General features: G+C 52.1%; 1 protein-coding gene across 14 annotated transcripts in view; it reads left to right on the top strand.

Moving 5' to 3' along the window:
- The window catches only part of GRAMD1B (GRAM domain containing 1B), a 237,700-nt gene that overhangs the window by 188,030 nt on the left and 37,405 nt on the right, over positions 1-12,265 (top strand). For 13 of the 14 annotated variants that reach the window (XR_008290592.1, XM_053203949.1, XM_053203956.1 and 10 more), the window contains one exon: positions 6,724-6,934. Coding sequence is in view for 12 of the 14 variants with exons in the window: in XM_053203949.1 (XP_053059924.1) it covers positions 6,724-6,934 (211 nt within the window). In the remaining 2 variants the exon portion in view is untranslated. Of the gene's footprint in view, positions 1-6,723; positions 6,935-12,265 lie in introns of those variants that run through there. The other variant, XM_053203959.1, reaches the window with a different exon arrangement.

Raw genomic sequence — 12,265 nt, 5'->3', positions numbered from 1 at the left:
TGTCTAAGCAGAAAAATGAGACTCAGAGACCGATGTCACCCAGCAAGTGGCAGAGCTGGGACTCAAGCCTGAGCCTGCTGACACAACTCTACAGGCCGGCAATTAATCCTGACATAACGGCCCAAGCAGGCCCTCAGCAAACAAATGTTTCATTTGAAACTGGCTTTCTGAATTTCTAATTAAATGTTCTTCCTGTTAGTTTGGGGGTGCCCTGGAATATATCAGGGAGTCAGAAAAATTACCAGTGTCCTGGCACCGAAACTATCATGGCCGAACCATTTGATCAGACAGGTCATGGAGGGGCCGGGCTTGGGGGAAGGGATGATGTGAAACATGAAGTGTCCAGGTGTGCGGAGGGTGAGTGGGAATCTGGGAATGAGCCAGGCCAGTGGAACGTGTTAGCGTGTAGGAAAGGGGCTGCTGCGATCCCAGTAGCTTAGGTGGTGTTCCTCATTCAGGTTCACTTGTTTGCCTTCCGTGTAATCATTTCTGCCACAGAGATTACAAGACACATGCCTGTCGCTCCGCACCCAGGGACGACATGAGGTATTAGACTTAAGGAAGCACTCACTGTTTGTTAGCAGGGTAACCGGGAGAGGAATGAAAAAGTGTTGTTGGAGATCTTTAAAAAAGGAGAGATGGGAAGTGAGTGAATGAGGTCTGCCCCCCCCCCCTGCAGTGAGTGGGTTGAAAGTGGCTGGTGGGGGTCTCAGTGGACCTATTACTGGGGAGAGTTGATAGTCTGAGGAGTCTCATGTGCGTCAGCTTAAGCATGTTACGCTTCAGTAACACATTGCAATGCTCTGTGTATCCCCAGCTGTTCTAGGTCTCCACACCTTTGTTTATACAGGGTTTTTGTTTTGTTTTGTTTTGCTTGGGCACATTCTCTTCCATCCTACTGCCATGCCTTCACCTGGCTAACTCTGACACGTTATTTAGGACCCAGCTCACGTCTCGAGTGCTGAATTCTCAAGGAAGCAGTCTGCGTAAGATTCCTGGACTCTTCCCTGTCTTGCCACTCATTGCTTATGTTGGAAGGAGCAGAACACGTGTCTGGCTCTTCCCGACTATAATAATGTCCCAAGCACAGGGATCCTTTGTCACTCACCATTATGGACTTGAACGCCGCATGCTCGGAGTGTGTGTGTGTGTGGAACAGAAGATCCAGGTCTGAAAGCGTATCACTCTGGCAGCCATGCAGCCTCCGTGTTTCTTAGATTTCTTATGCGTGGATATGTGCAAAGTTCTGGAAGGAGGCCATGGTCCAGTAGCTCCTACAATACCAGTCTTCCTTTCCTTTAGGTAGTAAATCCAAGGTCCCTTTTAGCTTTAAATCCCCAAGGTTTTGAAATAGAAAGTAATACTATTATTAATAATGGTGGCAGGATTGGATTAATGGCCCATTGTAGAGTTCGCTGGAAAGACAACAATAGTGTAGGGTTATGAGATGCAAAGGAATTGGGTTTTATTTGCTCAGCAGGACATCCAAATCTATAGGATAAGGGGATACCTTTGAAGAGTGTTAGGTATGCATGTAGCAAATCAAATAGTGATTTTGGTGCGTTAGAATCCCAGCTGTCTTCTTGAAGGATTAGAGTGGAATGGGGAATGGAGTAGGGAGTAGTTGGGCTTAGTCTTGAGGGGTCAGTGTTGGGAGGGTGCCTGGAGGGGAAATGGTATTTTCAGCATGAGAGAGACTGAAAAGATAGGGAAAGGCAAGAACGTGGCACAAGGATCTGTAAGGAGTCCTGGATGGCCGAGGCAGAGGGTCCCCTGGGAAGAGTTGCAAAGATGGAGGTTTCAGAGGTAGCTTGAAGTACGATCATTGAGGAGCTTCTCTGCCATAGTTTGGAGTTCAGATTTCATTCTAAGGAGGTCGGGCACCATAGAGGACTTCAAGCAAGGGAGAAGATGGTCAAAATGGCAAAATCACTTTTTTTTTAGAAAGTTCATTGTAACAGCAAAATAGGGAATGGATTGAAAACCGCAGGCAGGAAGCTGATTCCTTCTTTCTTTCCATCCACCCGGCCACCCCATCCATCCTTCTATCTGTTCACCCAGCAAATATTACCGAGTGCGTGGTTCCAAGAATAGGCTCTATCATCAGATAGGCCTGCATGTCAGATCCTCTCTTGCCACTTACCTGTCTGTGTGACTTTGGGCAAATTACTAAATCTGTCCGTAATTGAGTTTTATCCCCTGAAAAGAGGACGAATGATAATCTCCATCAACACTTCATAGGTTGGCTGGGAAATAAAATAAACTAGTGCTTCATCAGTGCTTGGTGCCATGCCAGGAACTCATAAACATTCATAAACTTTTAGCTATTTCTGCTAACTTTATTTATTTTAAGAGAGAAAGACAGCAGAAGTCGGGGAGGGGCAGAGAGAGAGGGAGAAAGAGAGAGAACCCCAAGCAGGCTCTGCACTGTCATCAGGGAGCCTGGTGTGGGCCTCGAACTCAGGAACTTTGAGATCATGACCTGGGCTGAAATCAAGAGTCGGATGCTTACCCAACTGAGCCACCCAGGCGCCCCAACTTTTAGCTATTTTCATTAACAGGTGGAGGTACCTGTTTGGGAGGTGTCATGATCCTGGGGATTGTTAAAGCCATGGAGATTGTGAAAACCTTCACTAGGTTGATACGTAATTCAGCAGACATCCCCGGAGCACACACTACTTATAAGGTGTCACATGAAACCACGTGGGAGGTGCAGAGGTGGGTGCCCCCAAGAGTGTGTACCAGACAGAGTATATTAAATGCTCTAGTCAGTTCATTAGTGGAGATTTTATTTTATTTTTTAAATTTTTTTAATGTTTATTTTTGAGAGAGAGAGAGAGAGAGAGAGAGAGAGAGAGAAAGAGCGCACATGAGCAGGGGAGGGGCAAAGAGAGAGGAAGACCCAGAAACCGAAGCAGGCTTCAGGCTCTGAGCTGTCAGCACAGAGCCCGGCGCGGGGTTTGAACTCACGAACCGTGAGATCATGACCTGAACTGAAGTTGGACGCTTAACCAACTGAGCCATCCAGGTGTCTCAGTGGTGGAGATTTTAAGAAGATTTGTGGGGAAGGTGAGGTTTGAGATGGCTCTTAAAAGCTGAATAGGACTCCAGTAGGTAGATTATAGATAAAGGCCGGGAAGAGCCCTTCACGTACAAGTAGTGGTAGGTATGGAAGCCTGGAGACAGGAGGAAGCGAGTGCGTATTAACACCAGTGGAAGATACATGGGACTAAGATACGGAAACCCTCAAAGACTGTATAAGGAGAGATAAAGTATTGGAATACAGGCAAGTGTCAACATCATTTTCGGTAGAGAACTTTGACTTCCATTCTGAGGATTTGAGACTTTAAGATGCATGCCTGTTGGGGTGGGGGGGGGCTGGCGGGCAGAAAGATAGTATCAGGCTTGTACTTAGAAAGATTGATGACGAGGGCACCTGGGTGACTCAGTTAGTTAAGTGTCCGACTTTGGCTCAGGTCATGATCTCCCTTGTTGGGCTCTGTGCTGACAGCTTGAACCTGGAGCCTGCTTCAGATTCTGTCTCTCCCTCTCTTTCTGCCCTTGCCCTGCTTGCACTCTGTCCCTGTCTCTTTTTCTCAAAAATAAATAATTTAAATTAATTAATTAATTAATTAATTTAAAAAAATAGATCGAATGACAGAGACGGGAATGAGTACGAGACAGGGAAAGGAGATGAAAGAGACCACTTAAACGACTAGTGGAACCATCTAGGCAAGAGACCCTGGGTGGGGGAGGGGAGGGAAGGAAGGATGGGTTAAGAAGCTTTCCGCAGATAGAATCGATGTGAGCCGGTGACTCACTTTTTGCGGAGTGACACAGAAGACCTGGATTTGCAGGCTGGGAGACGAGGAATGGTAATGCCGCTGACGAGGGGTGGTAGTGGGAGGAGTTTCGGGAGGAAGGATGGTGAGCTCGGTTCTCAGTCTGAACTGAGACCTCTCTTTGGAGGGGTTGTCCACTCGGCCGCAGACTGTTGAACTGAAGGGAGCAAGTGCGATCGGAGCCAGAAACAGACAGGGGAGTGAGTCTTCTGCTGCAAGGTACAGTTGAAGTTATGCAGGAGATGGTTCGGGCCGTGGGGAAGGACCAGACTTCAGGCGGAGTCAGCAAGAGAGAAACCAGCGTTTGAGGCCAGAAGAGGAATAGAAAGAGTTGTGTGGCATCACGGAGCGGAGAAGAGCGCTTCAGGAACAACACGGATCATCAGTGGCCTTCAAAGCACAGAGACTAACACGACAAATGACAGGATAAGCTTACGGATGTGTTGAAAGTAGGAATTTAGGTATCCATTGGGTGGCACGTGTCAGTCAGGTCAGCTGATATGGGGCCACTCAGTGGTTGAGGGAATCTCATGGGCATTTTGATCACTGAGTGGGAGATTCATGTGGTTTTGGGTAGTTGGAGTGAGTTTCCTCCAGGTTAGAATTTTGTGCCCAGCCCTTGCTGAATGAAGCCCTCCTCAACAGCCTGTTACCCGTGGGGATGGAGAGTTTGGAGAAGGATAAGGAGACCTCCTTTCCATTCTCGCACCTGGACTCGCCATGTGTCAAGATGTCCCTGATTGAAGGGAAAGACAGGAGCCGAGCTGTCGTGACTGAGATGGACGTGTGCTAGGCATCGTCCACACTCTGGTATGTCTGTGAGCAAATTAGTTGAGGTTAGGGGTGGAGTTCCTCACCGTTCTTCCAGCAAAGTAATCCTAGAAGACAGTTTACTCCTTGGAGTACTTGGCTGTGGGTTGAAGTTGGCCTGAGTGAGAGGCAGCTACCCCAGAACGATGAGCACCCGAGTTTACCCTTCAGGAGCTTTCAGAGGCTTCCCCCCAGAGACCATATCCCGAGAATCTCCTCACCACCATTCCAAGACTCTGCTTTTCCAAGTGAAGAAAAGGAACATAGTTTCCCCTCTCCTCGATGTGCAGTAGTGAAAGAGTTGCGGGGGGGGGGCGGTGGTTAGAGGATAAAATGGCAGAGTGAGAACTTGAAGAAATACTTCTTCTTTTTTTAATTTATCTTAGAGAGAATGAGAGAGGGAGAGGGGCAGAGGGAAAAAGAGAGAATCTTAAGCAGGCTCCACACTGAGCCTGCAGCCTGATGTGGGGCTTGAGCCCACGACCATGGGATCAGGACCTGAGCCAAAATCAAGAGTCAGACGCTCAACCGACTGAGCCATCCAGGTGCTCCAAGAGCTTCTTTTTCAAAATCACAGTTATCATTAGTTTTGTAAGCAATATCTATCTGAATTCTGTTTTAGGGGGAAGCAAAGCACTGGGTCTTAACGTGTCTCCATACGTCCTCTGGTCACATTTGTCTTCCTTTTCTCTGTCTGGCCTCCCTTTTTTTCTTCTCTCCATCAGTTTCCCTCAAAAGTTAGAGCATTGCACTCACCCCCTGCTGCCCTCCTTCCCCACTTGCTGGTTTGGGCTTTGGGCTTCCTTCCTTCTCTGCTGAGGATCCCCAGGTGCAAGGTTCTGCTGAGAGGGGCATGGTTTTCATTGCAAATGGGTCCGATGGGGCATCTGAGGTCACAGCTGGATCTTCATGCAAATGACAGTGTTCCCTACCCTGCGTGCCACTCACTTAGGGAAGGCTGGGATGGAGGGGCCCTCACAGCTTCAGATCTGGGCTGTCCCTGAAGCCTGACCCTGCTCTCTGACCGGAGTGGGTGAGGGGGCCCTCGGCTTCTCATCCCCCTACCCTTGTGCTTCTTTCTTTGCCTTTGCAGTTTCGTCCATGCTTCCCTTCCCGTTCCCCCTGTCTCTTTCCCACTTAACCATGTCCTTTTCCATGTTTGTCCTTCCATTCTCTCAGGGCAAAGCAAACACTTGTTAGAACTTAACTTCATTTCCCCTCCCCTCTTTCTTTACGCCTATCCTGTTCCATCAAGAGCACAAGCTAAGTGTCCAATAGTAAATAATTACAGCCTGTAAGCCTTGGCGTGGGTGGATTTGGTACTGTGGGATGTATACGGTGCCTGTTGGAGACGAATTTGGGTGGAGGGGACTATGGAATGTGAGAACTTCTGCTGTGTTCATCTTTCCCCTGGGCAGGGAAAGCAGAGAGTAACATGGCTTACAAGGAAATACTGTGCTGTGCTTGAGTTGCAAGTCAGAAGACCTTAAAAATAGGGATTATGGCACTTGCCGTTTAGGAATGCCTTAAGAAATAATGCCTTAGTGAAATAATATGCATGTGACTGCTTTGAAAGTAGGATTATTCTTAACTATTTTTATGGGCACATATCTGCAAAACAAAATGTCGGAACTAGTTATGCAGTGTGCATAAAAGGAGCTCGTGCTATTGGATGATCTGTAATGAGCCTTTCAGCTCTTAAATTCTGTTTTCCCTAGACAGTTCTTGGCATGTAATAGGGGCTCGAACGATATTTGGATGGATGGACAGACAGATGGTTGGATGGATGGATGAATATCTAAATGTCTAACTGCCCTACTTGCCCCTTCTATGTCATTTCACATTGCTTCCATTTCACATCGGCACCACCGCCCCCTCCTGGCCAGCAGCAGTATTATGGTGCAGTGAGTTCATAGCTGGGCCCTTTTCTCCCTGTTTCTCCCCAGCCCCTGACCCTGGCTCCCTGAGCTGGCTCCTTGGGACCCGTCTTTGGCCTTCAGTCACTGACTGCCTGTCTTTCCTCCTCCTCCCCCCTTTCCACCCCACTCCCTCTCTCCATCTGCCCCTGCAGCACTGCCAGTAACTCAAACCGCAGCACGCCGGCCTGCTCCCCCATCCTCCGGAAACGGTCTCGCTCGCCAACCCCACAGAGCCCGGACGGAGACACCATGGTGGAGAAGGGCTCAGACCACTCCTCGGACAAGTCCCCGTCCACGCCGGAGCAGGGCGTCCAGCGCAGCTGCTCCTCGCAGTCCGGCCGGAGTGGCGGCAAAAATTCCAAGGTGAGTCAGGCGCTGCCGGGACTCTGTACTTGCTCGTCAGCTGGCTGCGGGGAAGCCAGTGTTGGGGGTCAGCGAGGTAGACAACCCCTTCCTCGAGGGCCCTTGTGTCAGTGAGGCGAGGGTAGGACAGGCGGGGGAGACCCTAGTTTATCTTCTCAGCGGAGCACTCAGAGTGCCCCAAGCACTAGTTAAATGGTTCCACGGTGACTGTTGTCTCCCTTTGGGGTAGGGAGCCTCACGTGCCTTGAGATTTGGAGAAAGGGTGCTCTGGGGACCAGGAGGGGGTCATCCGTTTAGTCCTGCTTCCTTTTTTCAAATTCGGGGTAGAGGGGAGCATTATCTGGGAGGAGCGCAGTGCCGGGAAGAGAGAGTCCTCAGGGAAGAGAGGGGTTTTTAACCTCCGCCCTGGCTATCACTCTGCCTCACCTTTGGTAATAACCCACTTGGTACTCATTTGGCCAGGAGGACGGTGACAGGGCCTCTCCATCCGCTGCAAGTGTCAGTGCCACCTGCCGAGGGCCTGGGCCTTTGCCTAAGGAAAGGCATAAAATGAGCCCCAGGGGGGCCCGGACTACTTATGGGTCCCCAGAGATTTTCTTGTCCCCTCCTCAGTCCTTTGGGAAGCAGGAGGTGGTCTTTGCCTAGATGCTCCTTCAGAAAGCTTCTCTTTACTGCTGGACTCCTAGGCCCCGGGGAGGGGAAGGGGCCCCTGGGAGGCACGGGAGCTGGCTTCCCACCTGATTTGTCTTTTGATTTTCTTGTTCTTCCTCTTCTTCCCCACCATTTCCCAAATACCTCCTTTGCATGCATGGTCTTAGTCTCACAAGCGCCTCTCAAAAGTAAGCCATCTTTTGTCTCTGTCTTTGGTCTCCCCTCCGGTGTTGAATTGTCTGTAGCGCTCCGCACCCCTCCCTCTGCCCCCGCCCACTCTGGCCCATGTCTTGCTTGGTCCCTTTCCCAGAAGGGCCGGCCCCACTGCCCCCTGGCAGGCTGGCTTGAAGTTACAGAGGGACCATTCGTTTTGCACCCAAAGTCGGAGAACAGACCCGTCCCCCATCCTCCCCTGTCTCTGCCTGCTCCCCAAATACCGCCTTGGGTTGGGAATCAGTTCCCTCCTTACATGGAGCCATCTAGAAGCAGAGTCCTGCCGGGGCTTAGTTTCATTGCTCTGGGGGAAGGGAAGCCCCATCCAGCTGGGCTTTGGGTCCTGATATACCCGCTTACACCTGCTTTAGTGGGTGAGACCAGAGTCCCCGGACGAGATGATTGAGGGTCACAGATTCCCATAGGTGAGTTCCCCGGTGTGGGAAAGTGACCTCAGGAGCTCTACCTGGCACCTTCTTCCCTCTGCCTGCCCACTGACAGCTGCTCAGCCTGGGCATCCCTCACGGCTTCCACCCACTGCCCAGCCCGGGGGCTTGTGGTATTCTTAGGATCCTGAAGTGTGATCAGATCGGAGCTATTCTTCCAGAAGGGCGTGGTACCAGGATCTGGAGGTCGATGGATATCGATAGTAGCCCCTCCCAGGCCCTGTAGAAATGCGACGAGGTCAGGGGGCAGTTCCAGAGTCTGCCCTGGCCCCCAGGATCTCAGAGGTCCAAAGAGAACTTGGAGGGAGTCCAGCGTGAGCAGTAGGTATTTTAGAACGGCAGGGCTCAGGAAACAACCCCCACAGGGGAAAAGGAGGTGGGATGTCACCTGGAGAAGAAAAAGAGAGGGATGACTTAATAATAGTCTTGAGCCTCTGTAAGTGTCTTGGGGAGGAGGAGGGCGAACAGCTGTTCTCATTCCTGAGGGAAGAGCAAGAGACTACGGGGCTGAGCCCAGAGTCTGTGACCCTTCAGGCTCAAAGCACATCTTGGCTCTGAAGGCTTCACATGGTGGTTGCTCGCTGTGGGCAGGGAAGGAGGAGCTCTACCTGTGGGGAGTGAGGAGTGCTCCGTGGGGTCAGCACCCGCTCCCAGCCCCTCACAGCTCTGGCTGGCGAGAGGACACGTGTCACTAGACCCAGGCATCGGGTTAGGCTGTCTCTCTGGCTGTGTCTGAGCGGAAGCTGCGGGCTTCGTCTCCTCTCACCCCTATGCCAGCAGGGCACTCGGTGAGCACGTTACTGATGGCTGTCAGCCACCACCCACAGAGGAGCCTCTTTTAGTCGGGTGCTGGGTTGAGGCGAGTAGTCCGTAAGGAGGATTTTTTAAAAATCTCCTAAATGGTAGGTCTTCCTCGGGAAACGAGTAACGGGCCCGTGCCTGCCCCCCGGCAGCCTACAGGCTAGGAAGGGAAATAAGAAACCTTAAGAAACGTGCCTAGATTGTCCAGAAGCCAGACCCGACTCGTAGAGGCTCGTGTGTAGTTGGGGATGTTACACGTCAGAGGCTGGAGGACTCATAAATGAGTGGGGTGACGGGCGTGTTTCATGGAACTGGTCTGCTGAGCCAGGCTGGGACTCTGAGAGTCAGAATGAGGCGTTGTGAAGGGACCAAGAGCTGAATTCAAAGTTAGCCTTGGTCCCCCTCTCATGAGCTGAAGAGGGAGGTGCTGGGAAAGGGGGGGGGGGTGGTGTCTAGGTTTTCTTTCCCTTTGATGGGCTTCGGTGAGGCAGACACATAGTCCTCGAGTCCCTGGTTTGGGTGGATGCCTCCCCTCGGCCCCATTCTCCCACCAGTCACAGCTGTCACCACTGCCACCACCATCCTCCAAACGCCATTAGAACAGGACTGACTTGTGGGTGACGGGGGTGCCTTGCCAGCTCAGCGGGAAATGGTGGCAGCTGAGGTCGGTCTGGGAAACCAGTGTGTGTGAGGGACACACAGACTTCAGGAATTAGGTGCTACACAGGTCAGGGGCCTGGAGCGGAAAGCGAGGGAGAGCTGCAGAGGTGAGGTGAGGAGAGGTGGAGAGCGTGCTCCTGTGGTTAGGATACCCCCTCCCCCGGTTGGAACGTGGTCTCAGGTTGACCAGACGTATCCGTGGCAAAGGGCTCTGGTCGCCAGAGCTATTGTTGCTATTATGGCCACCAGGCCACCTCACCCCGTCTCCCATCCACCTCCTAGAGGAGATGACCTCGTATATTTTCCAGGCCGCCTGGAAAGTACTTCCACTTCTCCCTGGAGCCAGGCATGGGCGGTGTCTGCCTTGCCTTCCCAGGGCCTCCATTTCCTCGTATTAATATGGAGGGGTCAGACCAGGTGATCCGTAAGGCCCCTCTCCTGTGAGTGTGTAACTGTACTGCTGAGGCTGACCCTTCTGGGTGCAGCCCCGCCCAGAGCGGCGAGCTAGAAGATGTCAAGGCGTCCTTTCCTTCCTCTTCCCCAGACCCCTGGAGTTTGTGCGGCCACCCAGCTTCTGCTCTGTAGTACTGGCTTGCGGCCACTAAGGGGAGCCAGCGGCCGTTCCCCCACTCCCGCCAGCTCCTGCTCTAGGACAGCCGCTGCGATGACCCCAGTAGGGGAGTCCTCCTGCGTTGGGTGTGCTCTGTCACCCGGCCCGTGGCTTCGCTGCAGCTTTTCCCCTTGACCTTTCTCCTTGTTTTCCAACCCTAATTTTTGTGGTTTTTTCTTTCCAGTATGACAGACTTAACCTGATCAAAGTAAGAAGTCTCTTTTATTTCGTACCTCCTATAAGTAGAGCTCCTCTCTTCCCCTCCTCTGGCCCCCCAGCCCCCACCTTCCCGACCCCAGGAGCCTTTGCACTGGGGAGATGTCTCTAGGGAAGGTGGGTCTGTTTCCAGAGGCCTCGTATTCCTTTAGTGCTTGTTCTTTAGACCCCTTCTAGGAGGCAGTGGAACCGTCCTCTGCTCAGTTCCCTGTCCTGGGCAGCTCTGAGTACTTTTCCTGACTCCCCCCCCCCCCCTCCCCTTTTAGCCGAATCCATTCATAACCTGTCAGAGAAGGCTTGACCCCCACCCCCTAGTTCTGTTTTTTCCATGCCTCTGGCCCTCTCTGCGAAGGAGGGGCACTTTAGAGAAGCTGCAATAGCAGACACCCTAACTTGTGTCCCTGGACGCCTCTGCTCTCGCTCCCTCCTCCCTTCCCAGGTCCGCGGCCCCTCTGGTTTCCCTGCCCCCGTGAGCTGGGGACTCAGCCCTGGGAGAGTGAAGCCAGAGGATGAAATTTGCCTCCAGGAGGCTGGTCAGAGTTGAGGGACTCGTGCCCGCAGTGGGTATTCCTAGGAGCTACTATGGGTTTGACAGGGGGATGGGGTGGGGGGCATTTTTCTTAGCGGTGACAGATGAGAAGCTGCCTGGAGATGGCTGATGAGGGTAGAGTGTCATGCTGAGGGACAGGACAGAAGCCCTCGCTCTGGCTGGTTCATTTCACACATTTCAGTACTTGGGAGCACAAATTGTTATCCCCTCCCCCCCTTTATGAACGAGCAAGTATTACACAAAAGTATCACACAGAAATGGGACACCGGTTCCCTGGTTGAGGCTCTTTGTCACTCTGAACGGATTCCAAAGGGACATCTATCTGTGTGGCAGTACAGGAATACCTAAGGCAGGAGTGGGAACAGCACGTAAGAGTAATCATGAAGGATCTTGGGTCCCCCGCACCCAGCCCGATTTCATTCCTGCTGTCCCCTTTTCTCCCAGGGTCTAACACGAAGGCCAGGACAGTGGGGTGAGAAGCTAGGGGGCGGGTGACGGAGAGTTCTCTCAGCTGTGAAGCAGGTATCTGAGGGCCCGGCTTCGGTTTGGTGAAATGCCATGCCCTGTGATCTCAGAGACAGGACCCAGGAATGAAGACCTCACAAGGTACAAGTAAGGTCAGACACAGCCTCTTTGCCCCATCCACTCGCCTCCAGAAATGGGTGGCTCTCGCCAAATGTTTACAGGCTCATGTTCAGATCGAGGTCCAGGATTCCCATGGGGCAACAGCTCCCTCAACAGTGCAATAGTTGGTTTTAAATATTCAGATTTGGCCCCTTTACCTGCTAAGACCTCTGGAATAGAGGAGAAGGTAAGGCCGTGGTTCGAGTGTGTGGCTTCCAGATGGGCCATAGTGATAGCCTTTGTTGGGAAATGACTACAGAGAGCATCTAGAGAGTTCTGGTGGAACGGGGGAGCTGGTGAGGAGGGGGGGGTGGTCACATGACCACCCTCCTCCCAGCCAGACCTGCTCCCGGTGGACATTCTGAGACAGTGGCTGCCTTTTCCTCCCCTTATGAGTCGGGGCCCCTTCAACGAGGTGGGAGGGCAAAAGTTGCCACTTGTGCCCAGGATCCACACCTGTGTGTACAGTTGTTGACCAGCAGTTTCCCTGATGCAGTGATTCTTGGCTGGAATTGCACCCTTGACAAGTTTTTTACAACCTGAAATACCCCATCCCCAAT

This window comes from Acinonyx jubatus, chromosome D1, assembly GCF_027475565.1.
Source record: "Acinonyx jubatus isolate Ajub_Pintada_27869175 chromosome D1, VMU_Ajub_asm_v1.0, whole genome shotgun sequence".
Classification (NCBI taxonomy): domain Eukaryota; kingdom Metazoa; phylum Chordata; class Mammalia; order Carnivora; family Felidae; genus Acinonyx; species Acinonyx jubatus.
This window is presented reverse-complemented; position numbering and strand designations above follow the sequence as displayed.